This window comes from Pogona vitticeps, chromosome 4 (genome assembly GCF_051106095.1).
Source record: "Pogona vitticeps strain Pit_001003342236 chromosome 4, PviZW2.1, whole genome shotgun sequence".
In the NCBI taxonomy this organism is placed as follows: domain Eukaryota; kingdom Metazoa; phylum Chordata; class Lepidosauria; order Squamata; family Agamidae; genus Pogona; species Pogona vitticeps.
Window position 1 is genome coordinate 142733454 of NC_135786.1, and position 19727 is coordinate 142753180.

At 39.4% G+C, this 19727-nt stretch overlaps 1 protein-coding gene across 8 annotated transcripts in view; it reads right to left on the minus strand.

The window, feature by feature from the left end:
* The window catches only part of DNAH5 (dynein axonemal heavy chain 5), a 201611-nt gene that overhangs the window by 68543 nt on the left and 113341 nt on the right, over nucleotides 1–19727 (minus strand). For 5 of the 8 annotated variants that reach the window (XM_078391705.1, XM_078391701.1, XM_078391704.1 and 2 more), the window contains 12 exons: nucleotides 18814–18956; nucleotides 16228–16362; nucleotides 14742–14864; nucleotides 13976–14189; nucleotides 13202–13425; nucleotides 11699–11897; nucleotides 10153–10179; nucleotides 8549–8721; nucleotides 6657–6787; nucleotides 2651–2804; nucleotides 1788–2055; nucleotides 112–343 (listed from right to left, as the gene is read on the minus strand). In XM_078391705.1, coding sequence (XP_078247831.1) covers nucleotides 112–343; nucleotides 1788–2055; nucleotides 2651–2804; nucleotides 6657–6787; nucleotides 8549–8721; nucleotides 10153–10179; nucleotides 11699–11897; nucleotides 13202–13425; nucleotides 13976–14189; nucleotides 14742–14864; nucleotides 16228–16362; nucleotides 18814–18956 — 2023 coding nt within the window. The remainder of the gene's footprint in view (nucleotides 1–111; nucleotides 344–1787; nucleotides 2056–2650; nucleotides 2805–6656; nucleotides 6788–8548; nucleotides 8722–10152; nucleotides 10180–11698; nucleotides 11898–13201; nucleotides 13426–13975; nucleotides 14190–14741; nucleotides 14865–16227; nucleotides 16363–18813; nucleotides 18957–19727) is intronic. The other 3 variants (XM_072998500.2, XM_020781273.3, XM_020781271.3) reach the window with 1 other exon arrangement.

Sequence of the window (19727 nt, forward strand, 5' to 3'; positions counted from 1 at the left end):
AGTATAGTTCTCAAAGTATACCAAAGAGAATTAACATTGGGAATTGACTATTATTCATTCCTATTGGGGGAAGAGTAATGGAAGATGACAACATCAAAGGGAACACATCACCTGTTGGCCAAAGTCTGCACCTCAGCATGTTTTTCTCTGTATATAGCTTTATATCCCTGAATAAAGGACAAATAGGACTTGGGAGTCACATGTGTAGATCGACGATATCTCTGGAAGTAGTCAACACACTTCTCTGCAACACCATCCTGGAAAGAACCCATGCACTGCACCATCTCTTGTTTGACATCATCAGTGCAGTCAACTTCATAGGATGACAAGAAATGTTCTGACACTAAAAAGAGAATGAAAATGAAACTTCACCTGTTACAAAGGAGGATATGTTTAATGTAAAACAGCCATTTCAAGAAACTCATGTGTTCCACCCACTTTCATTTCATTTGACATTTAGAGCATTAAGGATTTGTGAACTTCTGGATCAAATCACTCAGGAGTAAAGGATAACTCATCCAGCTCCTCTTGTCGCTCAGCTGAGTCAAGACAGGGAGTTATCCTGGGCCCACCCCTTGACCTTAACTTTTGTCCATCTGACCACTGACTTGAAGCTCTAGTCTCCAACTCAGTCAATTCCCAGCATCTACAGAGCCCATTCCCACCATCCATAGCTTCCAGAGCAGTATGAACTCATATGATCTCATAGCTCATGCTGCTCTTCTGATACACAGACTCAGCTTCAATGGAGTTTTAATTTTTTTTCCAACAGTGATGCATTAATAACTACACATATTTGAACCTCAGGGTTTTTTTTTTAATGCAATAGTGGCTCTATGCCTATCCAAATAACTAAATTGCAGGCCAAAGCAATTCAGGATTTTTGAGCTTATATATTTGCTGACTGCCTGGGAAATTTTTTTCTTTGTTACAAGTTATTATTTCTGGCTCTTTTTAATTTGTATGTCACAGAGTTCTCTGCTTATCAACCAGAAGTAGAATCAGCTTAGCACTTATCTCTTTTCACCACTGGGTAATCCTCCTTTTGTAATTATTGGATAGTTCTGCTAGTGTTCTTGTACTGATGGGATTAAGAATTCCTTTGCTAAGGAAACAGGTAAGTGGGTTTCATTTAATTCTGGAATTTGCAATTCCCACATTAAGGCATTTGTTTTAAACCAAAATGTGTGATATATTTTTATGAATGCTTCCTCATTTATTAATGTTTCACACAGGGATTGACAAAATCCTGTAGTACCAAAAGCGATATCCTAAGCTTTATATCCATACTAAGAGATACCTTTGAAATGTAATAAATATGCTAATTCCTCTGTAAATATGTTTTACATACACCTTGAATCACTTGAGTAACCGTTTCAGTATCCAATGAGCTGTGAAAATAAACACTTGCTAAGACATTACTCTAATCCTGGCGAGGGAAAGAATGAAGGGTTAGAATCAGTTACTTATAGACACTGAGATAATAACATTTCAGCACACCTAGGCAATCTCAACCTCAACTTTCCTAACAGTAGGAAAATCTGACCTACCACAAATTTCATTTCCTGTAAGTGAAGTCAATGTCACATTGAAGCCACTGACAAAACATCAACTACTAAATAAGTGGGAAGTACTTGGCTTTGCAGATACTTTGGCCAACAACTTACATCAGCCACTTGCAGCTCAGCCAAAAGCATCTGGGAGGCATTGCCCATAGCATTTGAGAGCAAAATGTCTTGTCTTCTATAATCTGAAACAACAGCAAAGGCCGACAAAACTTGACTTACCAGCAACAAGAGCATCTTTGGGCCAGCGGCTGAACCAGTCTATAGTACAACCAGAAATAAGTGCAGGGAACTTCAAAGCTCGGTTTCGGAATTTTTCACCCACGGGTGAAAAGCAGAGAATGACATGCAGATTCTGACGCACTCTTGTCATGAAAAAATCATGCAAGTTCTCATTGGTGGGAGGCCGACGTGGATTCTCCTTCTTCATAACTGGTATGAGATCACCAGTGATTTCATCTATTTCTTCACGGGCAAACAAGTTGGAAACCTTGGGAAGGGAAAAATATCTTTTTTAAAAAATGTGAGCTACTGTACTTTAAAAAGACCTAGTCCTCAATTTTCATTTAATTTTCTGCTTTAAATTGAGTGACTAGATTGATCAGTTTAAAAAATTCAACAGTGACATTCTTCTGAGATACAGAAGATGAAATAATGAAAGCACGGATATATTTAATTTTCTGTTTCATTCCCCATTATTTTAAGGCCCAAAAATCTACAGTAATTAAATGTGTGTGCTTCTAAGAAGGATCCCCACCAATTCCAAATTTGCACTTAGTGGCTGAAATTGCATCTCACCAGTTAATCAGAGAAAACTTTAGAGACCAATCAGAAGCAGGTTCCATTGTGTGGTGGTGATTTTATAATACATTTGCTTGAATACAATGTTAATGAGCTGAACTAACGTTAAAGACCCTTGCCCTGATCTTAAGGATAATTCTTAATCACACTGCCATTCAGAAGAATTTATTCATGAACCACCTCTACTTACTGTGTGGACAGCAAGAAAAGAAGGAAAAAAATAACTAACTAAATATTGTGAGGAGTAAAAAAAAAGATGACAGCTAGATAAGTATATATTTTACCTCTCCTGATGACAGAACATTATTCATGTACTCCAAAAAGGCCTCATCTTTTATCTCATTGTCTGTAAAAATAAAGCTGATTCCTTTGCCTTGCTGCCCAGCAGTCCTATATAGATGCTTGAGGTCTTCCATCAGGTTGGAAGTGTTGTAAGATCTAGAAAAAGAACAAAAAACAAGTCACAGGTACTCAAAGCATCCCAGCCATGCCAAAGGCAAACACATCTGCACTTCAGATAAAAACAGTTTAATTAAGAGGACGACCACACTAGCAGAAAATGTGGAAAATGCTATAGGCTTGGGGTGTTTTTTTCTGTTGTTCACACAACACAGTGGGAAATGCAAATCCCCCAGAGTCCCCCTCCTTCTACCAGGGAGCCTTTTACTTCCTATAAAAGTACAAATCCTTCAGATTGGTCCAGGCACGTGATTGCTCAAACTGATGAAGAAAGGGGGGATGAGCTGAGCACACAGACACACATACAAGGGGCGCTCTACCAAAGCACTCTCCCCTTCCACCTCTTGTCTCACAAGTGTGTGCACACACTTGCACACACAAGCAGAGCCAGTACATGCATACAGGGAGCAAAGCCTCTTTCCCAAGCTTGCAAAGCCTCTTTCCCAAGCTTGCAAAGCCTGGGTCAAGGTGTGAGTTCCACCCTGCAAGGTGTGGCTTCCTCACTCCTGCTCCTGTGGTGAAGAATTCTCTGGGTCAGAATGCTCGCTTGGAAAGAAAGGGCTAAGGCAAGATTCCTCGTTGTTGTTTTTTTGTTTGTTTGTTTGTTTTGCAGGTTAAGAACATTTGGAGGGCTTTCTCCTGTGTGGCCACTTAAATTACACAGTCCCAAATTCCCTGGTGTGGCTTCACAATGAGTGAATATGACTGAATTTGCATTTCCCTAGCTGTATAATCACACCTTTCTGAGACTCACCTCCTATTTAATGTCTTGTGCTTTTGGTTACATGGTGCAATTCTAGGCAGGGCTACACAGAAGTAAATTCCAGCATGTTCAGTTTTATTCAAACTTACATACAATATGCATATAGAATGGACAACCTTGCAATATGGTTCTAAACAGAACTGTACAGAAAATATGTTCTATTGAGCTGGCCTGATGTGCAACTATAGCATAGAGGGAAACAACCATGTACATAGCCTTGTGCTCACTGGAGGAAAGGCACCACAGAAATATAGCCAATGGTAAATATAATAAGTGGGACGTGATGGCGCTGTGGGCTAAACCGCAGAAGCCTTTGTGTGCTGCAGGGTCAGAAGACCAGCAGTCATAAGATCGAATCCACATGACGGAGTGAGCTCCCGTCGCTTTGTCCCAGCTCCTCGCCAACCTAGCAGTTTGAAAGCATGTAAATGTGAGTAGATAAATAGGTACCACCTCGGTGGGAAGGTAAACAGCATTCCGTGTATAGCCGCACTGGCCACGTGACAACGGAAACTGTCTTCAGACAAACGCTGGCTCTACTGGATGAGCACTGCCCCCTAGAATCAAACACAACTGACTAAAATGTCAAGGGGAACCTTTACCTTTACCTAAATATAATAAACAATAATAATTTTTGTAGAGCAATAATGAAACTGTAAGAGTCTTATCCCATACATCAGAGGAAGTTTCATTGAAAAGAACACTAAAATGATGTCCAAGACTGCAGATCCTTGCCTGATATAAATGGGAAGATAATGCCAACAAGTAATGGCCTCAACACCAAGTGCTTTATTGGTGCTACTCAGACAGTGAATTCTACCATGTGGAACCATCGGAACAGCTGCTTCTGAGGTCCACAATGAGTAGCAGGGACAGAAGGGTTGACTCAGTCCTCGAGTAGACATAGGATTGTAGCGTTAGTGTTTTATTCCTCAGTGTCTAGGGGTTTAGTTCAGTTTTAATGCTCCTTGCTATTTAACTGAAGCTTAATCCAGTCATGTTCCTGGTCAACTGAAAAACAGATTAGAGAATAGGGATTCAATCTAAGCTGAATGGAGTTACATGCTCATTGAAGATGCTAATTCCTCATTTGGGAGTACTCCTGAATTCAGGCCTGGATTCCAAGGTTTTGGTGGTTGCCAAAAGTGGATTTAAACAATTAAAGCTAATATACCATCTAAATCTATTTCTGGATTTGTGTGATCTGGCTACCAGGACATGTGTTTTAATCCTCTTTGGATCACTGTATCATGGTCTTCCTTTGGAGACTCTTCAGGTGCTCCAAACTGCTGTAGCCAGAGTCCTGACCAGACGTGGTTATACTAGGAAACATATATGTTCCCTGTTGCATCTTAATTTGTTATTAAGCCCTCTTTGGGCACAATTTCAAGTGCTGGTTATGGCCCATAAAGCCTTAGGCAGGTTGAGTCCAGGCGAATTGAAAGACTGTATTCTCCTATACAAGGCAGCCTGGGCTTTGCAATATACTAGAGAGGCATTTCTCTCTGTCCTCACCACCTTCAGAGGCATGTTTGGTATGAGAATATGTGAGCACTCCAATACTATAACACTCTAAGCCAAAGGAAGCTAGGTTCATCACCTCTGTGTTGTCGTCCTCCTGCTGGTACACACTATCTTCCCTTTTCAGGGAAGCCTTTGATAACTGATAGAATGGTAAGGACAGGGTTTCTAAAGGAGATGCTGCAGTTTTCTATTGTTTAATGGCAATTTGTTATTCTTTCTGAGATGTTTTTAAAATATATTCAACAACAGTTTTACCATAACTGATTTAATTATGTTTTAATGCTTACAATTGTATTTGGTTTTTTTACTAATACTGTAAACCACCCTGGGTGCCAGTCTTTGTGAGAGAAAGGCAGGATACCAATTAATCATTGTCAAGTTGTGCAACTCATGGAGAATTTTCTTCATGCCATTTGCAGAGACTGAAAGATCATCGCCAGTTTGTCAATCTGTTACTGAGTAAGAAGGCCTACAAAGCCGAGGTGGGGGAGGACCGTGTCACAAAACTTTTGGTTACACAGTTGGAGGTTGGTGGAAGGGGCAGCTATAACAAGACTGGAAATTTGTGGCAGGTCATTATTTTTGCTCTTCCAAAAGCTTGGCAGGAAGACACGGTAGCAGTGTTACCATATGCTCTTCTGTGTCTGAGTGTAAATGTGGACACAAGCTATGATCTTATTTGAAAGTCAAAATGTGCTGCAGTATGAATTAAAGAGCCATGGTGGTGAATCTGCAAAAAGACAATGAGCCAGAGTTATCCAGTATTTGATGACTACCCCTTCCCCAAAAGGGAGGAAAGAAGGAAGGAAGGATTAGGCAAAAAGACGGAATTCCACCTTAGCTGCAAAGCCCTTCTATGTACAAGAATATGTATTGTTTTTATATAGAAATATATTTTTATGTATATAAAGAAAAATGCTGATCAAAATCCATTCAGTCTATAAAATGGTCAAAAAACTTCTCTTACACATTTCTCTGCTCAGAGATGGAGGTAAATAAAGTTCCTTTTGACATTAGATCAAGATAGGAGATGTGGCTGTTTTACTCTTTCTGTTACATTTTGTATTTACAAAAGACCTATCTCACCACTCTGCACCCCACCTGGTGAATTACAAAGGCAAGCATCTTTGTAAACAATAAGTAAAACAAAACAAAATAGTAGACTAATAATTTTCGTAAAAGTATTAGCAAATCCAGATTGGAAATGGCTTTGGAGCTAAGATGAATTGTTTTTACAGTGTCTGCTGTTGTCTCAGGTATGTATGGGGCTCCTCAGAGCTTGGAAATGTTGCTTTTTTGAACAAAACCTCCCAGAATCCCAAAGCCAATGGCCATGATTATTGGAGATTCTGAAGGCTGCAGGGCAAAAGAATAATTTTACAAGGTTTTAACCCTGTATTCCTCTTTATCTGGAAGAACAGAAGTAGAAGGACAGAGAATGCTCTTATTTTCTGTTGCTAAGCAATCTTAACACTATAGATAACATGTTCCCCACATGAACCACTATTCTAAATACTTAAATAAATGTTCAACATATTGTGCACCTGGTCAGTGTGATCTGGAACATATCATAGCCAGCTATGAATGATGCCAATTTTGTCAAACTCTGCTTTCCAGATCCACCAACACCAACAAGCAGAGCATTCCCACGAGGCGTCCGGATTACACGAGAGATCTGCAGAACACAGGAACGTTTCTGTTAACTATACCTTGTGAACCACCAAAAACTAAACAGCACTTGCAATGGGTTCTTGGATGTTATCAAGACCTTGATGATTCTGCAGGTCTTGCTTCAACCATTTATTGAGCCAGCCTAAACTCCAAGGCTGGCCAAAGGCCCTGTGCTGCCTGAGAAGATGGACAAGATGGTATCCTCTCTCCTGCTCCATGCAGAGAAGCCAAACAAACTAGCAATTAAATCTTACTTCAAAACAGGCAATCAAGTAGGATCTTCCACCATGACTGGAGGCATCAGGCTAGTTTAATGGTAGCAAAGAGGGCTCCAAGGCATAGTTATTGTATGTCTTATCTTGTCAGCACTTGCTAACTGTTCTAATTACTGCCCACTCAAAACAAGGCTGTGGTTCAGCAACAGCCATGGCAGAGTGCGTAATGTCTGCAGTGTCATCTGGAATGCACAATCTAGGCTGGCTGCCTCTCTTGTCTCCTTGCTCAGTCAGAAGCCCATTCCCCAAAACAGTGGTTCTTAACCTTGGGTAATCAGGTGTTCTTGGACTGCAATTCCCAGAAGCCTTCACCACCAGCTATGCTGGTTGGGGCTTCTGGGATTTGCAGTCCAAGAACACCTCGGTTACCCAAGGTTAAGAACCACTGCCCCAAAACACTGTGTGGGATGTGTTGTGAAAAGGCAATTAAGCAAGATAAAAGCTCAAGCCGACTTCAAGCAAAGATTTGGTCAAAGGATGGGAATGGCTGGTGGCAGTGCAAAAGAAGAAGATAAACAGAGGACTGTTTGTTGTCATCACCATAATATCTGTAACCATCACACTGTGCCAAATGGCAGAGTCAGTCCAGCTCATCCTGCAACTCCAAACCAAGAATGGAATGCTTCTGGCATAACTTGGTAACTCTACCAATTTGCAGTCTATATTGCATGCATGTGTTTTATCCATAATTCTGTTATTGTACTGACTAGCATTTTTTTTTTAAAAAAAAGGTAAATCTCAAAATGAATATTTAAAGTAAGGTGTCTGGATAACCCCTTTGCTTGAGTACTAGTTCCTAAATTTGACACATTTCTTCAATTTCTAACAGATTATCAGGGCAGCAGCTGTCCTACATGTAATTGTGGTTGGGCTGGAAGGTATCTAAGCCACACCTGGATTGCATGGTATCTTGTTATGATAGATTTTCAGCAGGGATGCAGAGCTATATATTTTACTCTATCGCTATATAAGGGAATGCTATATAAAAGGAGGAAAGGAATGCTTCCCCAACAGATGGATTTATCTTTTATATCACTTCAGTTCCTTAAGCTCACAGTAGGGCAATTTAGTTCTCAAGGGACAACTTGGGACTTAGATGTGTTAGAGACCTGTCAGAACCACCAGGCATTTACTTGTAATATCCTCCATTTCGAAATCTAGAAATTTAACAATAAAAAAATAAAAGAGCTGTTGCACCAGCAGCATCTTCTGGAGACTTTCAGATACTGCAGCCTGATCCAGAAAAATCTAGCCTATTAATTTCTTGAGATCATACATATCTGTAGGTCATCTCTCTCTCTCTCTCTCTCTCTCTCTCTCTCTCTCTCTCTCTCTCTCTGTGTGTGTGTGTGTATGTGTGTGTGTGTGTGAGTGAGTGAGTGAGTGAGTGAGGGGGGGGGGAGAGAGAGAGAGCTGAGGCAAGTTTTGCCCAACTCACTTTAAAATTTTCCTAATATCTAAGTTAAAGCATTTGCCAGGCCCACCAGTACCTTTACTAAATGAATCATTGCATCCTTAAAAAACACCAAGTCCATTCCTGCCCCGCGGATGCTTTCATTGTATATTTGTAAGAACATGTTCAAGCGGTCCTTCAGCTGATCAAAAGATTCAACGGGTTCATATACTTTTGGCATGTCAGCTTCTGCTTCTTCTGGTTCCTCTCCTGTGATCAAAAGTTAGACATCATTTATACTTCAAATTAGGAGCAAGATCTGGTCTTTACTCATAGTTCTGTTATGTACATCTTCTAAGATTTTTTTTTTTTTTTTTTTGCCTTGCTGAACTAAGAAATACACCACTAGCCTTCAATATGTTAAGCAGTGTTAAGCTAGTTCTTTCACAGTACAGTAATGAGGTCCAGTTCATTCTTTAGGAATTGCAGAGATGGGTTTTGCCAGGAAACAAGGGCCAGGTTGGTGAAGGGATGGGACAACCTGAACGCTAACTGGACAATACAACATAAAATGTTAAAAAGTAGAGTTCATATGAAATTATGGGTGACCTGTAGGGGATGGAGAAACATCAGCAGAGCCTGTAGAGGCATTAATGTCTCCTAGTCACATAATTATTTTAATTAGTAAAGCTTTAAAAAATTGCTCCGTTTAAAGGGGAAAGGCTGGACAGTTTTGAAGGATTTCATGGTGAATGATTATTTCATATTGCATTTCTGTGGTTCACATCTACATGGAAGAGTTCACAAATTCTGCTTTATGTTTTATTCACTTTTACAGCACCACCTGCTTCAAAATGTCATCATTCGTGGAATGAGTTACTGAATACCAAGGCAAAGCTCAGAAATAAAGGCAATGAATTGAAGTCTCTTTCTGGGCAGACTAAATAAGTTCAAGACAAGACATATCTGCAAGATGTTCAGCCCTCTCTATATATACTACTTACTCTTTTGCATTTTAAAACTTACTGTTTTAGCATAAATGGGTTTAAATAAAAGCAGAAGGTATGCTCTCCTATAAACAGTAAATGAAAATAAAAACCAATAATTAGTAGCTTTTGAAGCATGCAAAAGAATGCTAGAACTACTGTTAATTGAACACTTAAGTTCATCTCAAAAGCTGAAACAAGCATTTCATGCTATTATTTAAACAGCTTTTAAACTTTGATACTGCAAAATTAGGTAAGCTACACCATACTATGTTAGTTTTATGACATAGGAAAGGCTCTCGTAAAATGGCATTCAGGGAATATTTCATGGCTCGCAAGAATACATGATTTTTATTCAGTGTGAGAAATGTTTTTTAGCAGTTACCTTTACCTATGTGGAGAAAATTTATTTATGAAGCAAAAAATTATCAGTGCCTAAATTGCAGTGCTGTTGGACTGCAGTTTCAGCAATTAAAATGAAGGTTGTGTCAGCCAAGCATGCTATTCGCTTAAGTTACTTCCTATTCAACTGCCATTCTATTTAAAGCAATAAATAATTGAGGCCACCATCATGTGAAAGATAACACATGCTTCTGACTTCTGTAGAAATAAACATGCATAGATGAGTGCACAACCCAACCTAACCGCCACCCTCCCCCCCTTTTAAGCCTATAATATTTGCATATTCCAGCTGGCTCAGGCATCTACATCTTACCTTTCAGAGATTTTTCCTTTTCCAGACCTAGTTTGAAATAAGATATATTTCTTTTTTAGGAAAAAGAAAAAACTAACATTCTTTTTCCATACTTTTTATTGTTACTCCTCCATTTATCTACTTCTAGAACTATTCAGGTTTGTCAAGCAATATATAGGACACTGTCTTACACCAGCACAGATTTTAGCAGGATTGTTAAACACAGCAGCCTGGGTAACACAGAATGTGTGCCCATACATGTCTGATCTGGTGATCAGTCCCATCAGATCTGCAGAGAGATGCATCTAAGCGATTACACATAGAATGAAAACTCCCATCTCAGACTCCATTCTCATTCAATCACATTTAACTTCACCATACGTATTATTTGGGGTCACTCTTACTTTAGAAGCAGGAGGTGGTTTCATAAATGGAATAAGAAGCAGAGAGTACAAACACACAGTAGTAGACTGAGGTTATAAAAAGTATCCAAGGTTAATGAAAGCTCATGTGAACAGACGTTGTACAATTTCGCTCTTATTTCTTCCATCATTTTTACAGGTCTGAATTACCATTCCTATCAGTTATCATTGATGATGTTGGGCTTTTTACACTTTCCTGGCCTTCTAGATTCTGCCGAAATGCAGCTCCAACATCCCCCAGCAATTGCTATCCTTGATAGGATTGGAAAAGAACTGCAGTCCAACATCATCTGGAGGGCAGAGGCTCCCCACTGTGTCACAGAAAGATGATCTGGGCAATGCAGACTTTTGGTGCATGCCCACCTAGACTACAACAGCAGCAGTTGACCATGTACCATAAGCACTGCAAATTCATGGTACTGCTGGATTATTTTGCTCATAGCTGTAAAACTACTGGGCAGTTATTCCAGTTTTTCCTTGAAGGATTTTCTTTGGTATGAAACAAAAGACAACAAAGATGATGGGGAAAGAGAGGAGGACTGCAACATGAGGACATCTAGATCTCCTGCAGATTTCAGTGAACCAAACATTCCAAGGCCACAATAAAAGTGCATTCTGAAAGTGTGCACAGTTTAGACCCAAGTCACCAATGAACTAGCAGAACAGAATTAGGCAAAGTTGAAGTATTTTACTCATAAAGTTAGTATTAACTACTCATACTGTATTAGCAAGCAGAAGCATTAACCTATCAATGGTACAGCGTTCCTTTCCAGTCTTTGCTTTTCTCCTGCTGTCTATTACTAAAGCCTATGTTCCTTCTGGAATGAGTGCTATGTAGAAAATACAGCATGGAGTGAAACCACCATTATTTGCTGCAATTGTCTATGCACTGAGAATGTGCCTTTCCTTACTAATTTTTCCAATGGAAAGGAAAGACAACTTTAGAACATTATAGGTCCTAGTTCATAAGGTACAATATAGAATATAAATATTGTCAAATAATTGCTCTTCTTCCCTGCTTCCTCATGCCCAATGCTCTCTTCTCTTCTCATTGTACTCAACTCTTCTACACTGGGTCACCCTATAAACATCTCCACTAATTCACTGATCCAGTCAGACATCCAGTTTTCATTTTACATTTCTACCTGTTGCTTCAGGTGCATCTCTTAAGAAGTCCACAAAGTAAGCATCAATCTGTGGATCTACTAGTGCTTTTTTCTCAGCACCAAACTCTTCTTCAACCAGTTTTGCTAATGCTGTATCAAACCAAGCAACATCCTCAGGGGTTGTGAAACGATCGGCAATAACACGCTTACATTCATGCTTCCATAGTTTTATGAGCACCTATTCAGGGGCAAACAGACAAAATGTTGGATATTGCTTTGCACCACAGGTTTTTTTACAGTTTGCAAATATATACAGCTCTCCACAAAATTTTAGTAGGTAGCTGAATGTTGTTCAAGAACATGTTGCAACAAATCCATTCCTCCTATGAGGCTGATTTCCATATAAGTTTTCCATATGGAAGATAAACTCAGACGCATCTTTTAGACCAGTGATTCTCAACTACTTGGCCTTCTTAAAGTTCTTCAACACCCAGAATTCCTGACCATTGGACATATGAGCTTAAGACTTCTGGGAGTTGAAGTCAACACATTTTGGGAAAACAAAAATGGAAAGCTACTGATTTAAAGGACACAGGTTGCCACTGATCCTGTCTTACATCTGCTTATATGTTACTTTTCTTCAGGAGTTCCTATTTCTAATCAATTGTTTTATACAATAGCTGGTGGTTATTATGAAAAGTTAAATAGATTTTGTATATACTCTATAATATATCCTGTATCCTTGCCACAGGGACAGTTTCTTAATCTCAGACGTGCCTTGTTTCTGAGCTGATATTAAACTGTCTCTAACCAAAATGTAGTAGACGTGGTGGCGCTGCGGGTTAAACTGCAGAAGCCTGTGTGCTGTAAGGTCTGTAGATCTTCAGCTGTAAGATCGAATCCACGTGATGGAGTGAGTGCTCATCGCTTGTCCCAGCTCCTGCCAACCTAGCAGTTCGAAAGCATGCAAATGCAAGTAGATAAACAGGGACCACCTTGGTGGGAAGGTAACAGCGTTCCATGTCTAAGTCGCACTGGCCATGTGACCACGGAAGATTGTCTTCGGACAAACGCTGGCTCTCTGGCTTGGAAATGGGGATGGGCACCGCCCCCTAGAGTCGAACACGACTGGACAAAAATTGTCAAGGGGAACCTTTAGCTTTACCTTTAACCAAAATGTAAAAATATTTTCCAGTAAAATTTTAGTTTGCCTCTTCTGCATCAGAGAAAAAATGGGGAGAAACAAGATGCATAACACTTCTACCAACTTTCTTTTCTCCTCCCCTTCCTCTTTCTAATTGGTTTTAGTACCTACAAGTGTTTGGATCATTTGTCATAAACTTACTGTGAAATGATCTCATTTCCTCATTTGCAAATTTTAACAATGCTTTCCAAAGGGATGAATTATTTCTGGGGCTGTCCACCATTCAGTTCCCTCCCTACTGTCATCAACATGCAACCAAATGGGGAATGATGTGCACTGCATCACAAAGATTATGATTACAATGGCTAATATATGAAGGTACTCAATTTGCCACCTACATTAGATTCGTTGATTACTTCTGAGATGGTGTTAAGCATTCCTTGCCAAATCCTGGAAAGATCTCGGAGATTGAACACATAATGAAATTTAGCTGGTGTTGGCAGCATCTTGGTCTTGGTCAGTTGCCACAGCCTTCGTGTCAGTGGTACCAGCTTAGCAATGGTTATTCTCACCTCTTCCAGAAAGCCCCTCTGACTACAGTAGTGTCCTGTGCCAATCACACCTAGTAAAACACAGTTAGACTGCTTGAAAAATTAATGCATCCCAGAGTGTCACTTCTCCAATCAATCTGTGCAGTGTAGACAATAGCATGGCACAACAAGAATTTTAATTTGCTTTAAAATGATACTGGAAAAAAAAATCATGGAGGTTAGGGCTATCAGGGGCTACTTGTCAGGACAAGTATGTGTCATCTCCAATGGCAGAGGCAGTACGCAGGGTGCAGTTTCGCCCACATCATTGCACTGGGTGACTGGTCGGCCACTGAGTGAGCAGAACGTTGGACTAGATAGTCCTTAGGCCTGATCCAGTAGCCTCTTCTTATATTTTTGTGGATGTACTACCAACAACAACATCAAAAATCAAATCCCTTGAGGAAGCAGGAAAAACGCTACCCATGATGCTAACAAAGAAAAGGGAACAAATATTAACTGGAGATATATCACTAACATAAATCCAGGAGATTTGGCCTCTTATATTTGTCATCAAATCAAAGCAAATCCCAGTGACCACATCCGCATAGCAAAGTTTTTGAAAGGTCTGTTTCACATTACCAAAAATCTTGTCGATGGATGAATTGGAAGGCAGAGTGCAATTAAACACAGAGAACTGCCTCTTCAGCCTCTGAGGGATGTCATTGCGTCCACCACCAGGATGGATCATAGCAGCCAAGAACTGGATGTCCACAATGTTGGTAAATTCTCCAGGTTTCTCCAAATTATAGAACCCATTTTGCTCCATCAATTGCCTGACTATCTCATTGGTTACCTGCAAAGGAAGTAATTGGGGTTTGGAGGAAACCAATCATCCATCCAAGTACAAATTCAAGTTTATACAGCAGATTATCTTAGTAGAGCAGCAGCACAGATTCTGTGGAACATTACATTCTCCACACTTTTAAAAACTGATAAACGTTTATTTTTTTTCCTCAAGAGTTTTTGAAATTACTTCTTGAACTTACATCTGTTATTATCATAAAATAATATTATTTTGACAATACACATTTCCCCTGTTTGGTTAAAAGAGGATATTTTCCATCCTTGGCAACACTATCTTTAAAATCCCATCTCCACTGCTAATATTTACATAATCCCCAACATTAAATAGTGCTACCATGGAGGTACTGCTGATACAGCTTTCTTTAGATTTTGTCTATTCTTTCATGACTACCATTATTCACTATGTTGGTTCTTATTTGGGGGAAGGTGACTACTTAAACAATGATCTCAATAAAATAACCAGCTTTACATTATCTAAGCCACATAGAAATACCTAAATCAAGATACTGTATTACATGGCACTAATATTCATCTGCCTGACCTGGTCTCCCCATTCATTGATCACAGGCATATTCACATCATCAATAAAGACTGTCATTTTCTTTCCAGCAGGAGGGCCATATGTTGTGCCCATTCGCTTGTCCACATAACTTTCTATGGTGCGCTGTTAAGAAAAACATGTTTGTTTAGAAAAAAACTCATTTTATAATTTATTGATTATAAAATGTCAACTGCATACAGTTTCAATGTATTCTCGAAGGCTTTCACAGCTGGCATCCAAAGGTTGTTGTAGGTTTTTCGGGCTGTTTGGCCATGTTCTGGAGAACCATTCTCCAGAACACAGCCAAATAGCACAAAAAAACCTACAACAACCATTGCATACAGTTTGCTTGAAACAAAGAACACTGAGAAATATAAAATCACATGTGGGTAGTATGCACAATGTGGTTTATATTAAGTATAGCATCATATTCAATCGGAAATTCTATTGCAGGATTTTTCAGGACACATTAGTGGACTTTCTCTTAGAAACGCTACCAAAAGATGCTGATCTGCCCCCTGTCCTATGCCCTGTCATGGCAACATAAGTGGGATTATTGTTGATGTGGGGAAAGCCTTTTAAACTATTCTTTCCCTACCACTGAAGTATGCGGCTGGTAAAATGTTCAGCGCCAGGTCTTAGAACAGCTACGCAGGCAAAATAGTCTGTGTGGTTCTCCACTGGCATAGCATATATCTCACTTGCATAATGGGCCTTCCACTAAATCCGGGAACCATCAGCCAGCCAGCATTATTTCAGAACTGAGCCCTAACGTTGAAAATCTATACATATTGATGTGGGATGAAGGGCTACTGAGTTCACTCTAATATACTTTTGAATAGACACATGCAAAGTTAGGCTGCAAATCAAAGTATAACAACATTTCCATATTTATCAATATCTGGGATTTACACCCATCACAGATATAAAAAACCCCTTGAGGTTCTGATTTTCTTACATGTTCTTTATCCTCTCCTCAATGAAAAAAAATCTGTTTATTTCAACAAGCACGTGCCATGTGAGTTCATTTGGATGGAGATAAGGGTCATGCTCCAAGCATAAGAAGCTGAAAGTAATGCATATATATATGTTTGTGTTATTTTTCCCTGTAATACCCTAACTTTTATGGCTGGTATCTAATTGCTTTCTTGTCTACACTTCTACCTATTTTAATGGGGGCTTAATGAGATTTCATTTCACTGACATTCATTCGAAGAAAACCCTAGGACATGAGAACGAGACAAGACCTGCAAGAGATTTAAGACACAGGAGTTTCCTAAAATTGTTTGCCTTAAAATGATATGAGCAAGGAAGAAACGGAATCCCAAGAGAATGACCATTTTGCCATCAAAGGCAAAAGAATAAGAGTGCACAGCCTTTGCTATGTCATAAAATGTTCTTAATTAATCTCTTCCCAATGTATTGTCAATAAACCAAAAGGCTAGCTTTACATTCACTTTGGGGAAAGATCATTTTTGAGTTTTACCTGAAACATGAAAGGAGTTGTTGCTGATGAGAAGTTCAGACTCTTGGCCATGTGACTTTCAGGATTATATTTCGACATGTATCCTTTGATGATGACAGTCTTAGCCGTCCCTTGTTCACCAATTAGCAGCACTGCCTGAAACATGAGAATTCAAAAGGAGTTTAGGGATATGGAAGCCAAAAATCTTGGCAAAGACCCCATTCTCAAAATTATTCATCTCAGGTAATTAGGGAGAAGTGTGAAAACGATAACTTTCACATGAAATATGCAATCTGAAGATTACAGTGGATGATACATTTACTACACCACTGAAAAATCACAAGCATAAGCTAGCTTTTGCCTCTGCTCAATTCTTCGTCAGTCAGGGCATTTCCAGTGAGTGGATCAGGTTCCTTGTTTAAAGCAAGTCGCAAAATGGGGTCTGAAGACGTAAGTTCAGAAGTGGCAGATTTCACCTCCGATGGTGTGGATTCAAATGTGTAAGAAGACTGTGTAACAAGATTGGGAGAGACATAACAATCCACACCAACAGAGGTGAAATCTGAAATTTACCCCACATCTGGCTGTGGATTTCGGAAATTTTATGTTTCTCCTGCACCACCAAGAACAATTCTGCAATGCCCAACCTAATAAAGACTCCTACAAAGTCAAAAGCTAACTTGTATTTGGAATTTTTAGTGCTCTAATAAGTGTATGAGTGAACCCAGTGTGGTCTACTGGATAGAGTAATGAACTAGGATTCTAGAGATCAGGGTTCAAATCCAGACGTGGTCATGGAAACTCACTGGAGGCATAGAACTGGCAAAATCATTCCTTAAATATCTTACATACCTTGAAAGCCCTATTATGGTCACTATAGACCAGTACCAACTTGACAGCACACAGCTAACTAACTAAGAACCCAATCTTATCTTCAAATTGTGTAAAATGGCCACATAGACTTTTCTTTTCAGACAAGAAAGATGCTATACTTTGCAATACTGCTAATTTACTTTGGTTGTATCTATCTGTAACCAGTAGCAGAACCAGTAACATAACATGGGAATAAAGGTTTGCAATGAGAAGAGTAATAAATTATAAAAACTGCTGCTTTATACTACATTTTCCAAAATATGCCAGCCTTTTGGCTTTGTAGATATTTATACAATAAATTGTTTGTTTGTTTTTTAAAAAGAACTTTCCAGGCTCTAAACTGGCTACATACCAATTTATTAAAACATTTCTAACTTCTTAAAACTTTGTACCCAGAATTAGGTACAAAGCTCCCCCTACAGCCTGATCACTGCAACGAGAGTAGAACTACCATTATGTGCCATCAAACTGCTTCCAATTTATGGCAACCATTGTGAATTAATGACCTCCAAAAGCTCCTCTCATTAGTAGCTCTGCTCCAGTTTTGTAAATTAAAAGCTGCAGTTTTCCACTTTTTTCTTCCCTACCTTCCACCTTTCCTAGCATTAATGTCTTTTCCAGCAAGTCTGGTCCTTTGATAGTGGCTAAAATCCTGTAGTGTTGCTCCATCTGCACAACTGGAAATATGTCATTGGTAGTGGAAGCCTGCCGCTGGTTGAAGTTTCCTTTTGCAATTTCCTTTCCTTTTGCGGGGTACAAACCACTGGCACACAATGCAACAAAGTCACGTACAACTCAAAATTGCAAAAGGAGGGCTTTGATAGCAGCAGTTGACTGCTGCCAATGATTATTTTCAGTGCACTGGAGAATCGTGTCCAATGTGATTGTGGCTGATATATCCAAAGTACAATCATTTCTGTTTAGTCGTTTTAGCTTAGTCATTTACTCTAGATACCCACGTATTTGTCTTTCTGCTGGCCCATGTTCTCCATACAGTTCTCCTGACTCTACCACATTCCAAATGGATTAATTTTTACTTGTCACCTTTTTTCGTTCTCCAGCTTTCCCATATGGACATAGTAATGGACCAGGAATATCATGTTATGAATGACCTTGGCCTTAGTCTGCAATGGCACTTCCTCACTATATTCTAGTTCTTTCACATCTGCCTTTCTAGGTCTCAGTCTCCTTCTGACTTCTTAGCTGCAGTCTCTATTATTACAGAGGCTTGAATCAAGGTACTGTATATAAAACCTTTTAACACTTTCAATTTCATCATTGTCATACACACAGTAATGTCATTCTCTTGTTGCCATCATTTCTGTCTTCTTAATGTTCAGCTATAATCCAGCTTTCACAACTTCTTTTTAAAACTTCATCAGCAGTTCCATTCATTGTTGTTTCTTGCCAATAATGCACTATTACCTTCATATCTTAAATTACTGACATTTCTTCCACCAGTTTTCACTCATCCTTCATCAGATTCAAATCTAGATTTTTGCATCATGTGTTGATTTCTATGTGGAAGAGCCACAATCAAATTCCTAATAAGCCTCAGCAAAATGTGTTATGAACATAATTAGCCCTCACCTTCAAATTTAATACAATGGCACTAAAAGGTGTCACTATAAAACCAGCCATATCATTAAAATGGAGCAACCTGGATTTCCCAAGCTTTTCCACAAAGCCCTGAAAAGCTTGGGAATGTCCCAGTATAAGATGGTTAAGAATTACCTTTCCTTGTTTTGCAATAGTTTGGATAAGGAAATCTGTTCTGACATTGTCAACATTTGGCACCAAGATAGAACCATACTCTGGAGTGCTGCTGCCAGGATAAACATATTCTTCAACACAAGTATTCCAATGCATCCATTTTCCTAATCAGAAGAAAAGGCATTGATAATATAAGCTGACAGACACCCAGTATAAAATGGGAGATATATTTATTAAAAGGGGGATTTCACGCCACTCCTTTTCAGTCACAAATTATTGTTTCTGGGGCATGAGGTGTTGGTGTTATTTTGAGAAATCACATGGAATTCTTTAGTTGTTTCATGGTCTCTTTTTTTTTTCCTGAAAGAAGCATAATTCCTCAGAGGATTATTACAGTTCCCTATGCAAAACAGCATAAGTCCTAGCACAAAGCTTAAAAGAAAGAAAGAAAACCCTAGGGTCTGGCAAGACCTCCCCACAAGCCCAGTGCATGTAAACCCAGGTGGGAATAGCAGTAACCACTGTAGCTACAGGGTTCATTTTGTCCAAAGCAAACCAACAAAAAATGGTTTCACCAGAATAACTGGGCTTAGCCCAAATTCCAGCCTCATTTACTCAGATTCCCCTTCTAACCCTTTCTATAGTTAGGTGGCGCAGAACAAGTTCCACTCCTCAACCCTTGCCAACCTACCCCTGTATTATCACAAGAGTCTACCCCTCGGGTCTCAGGTTTTGGACATGATTGCCAGTCCAGCAATCCTAAGTACAAGGGCCATAATTCCACAATGAAACAGGGGGCCAGCAGGTTGAGTAAGGAACATTTACTGCTTCAGCATTTCAACCAATATCTTTGAACTGAGAAGATGCAAGACTAGAGAGTGAAAGTGACACCAGTGTTTTAAATGCTGAAGTCTCCTCAGTTCCATATGGGATTC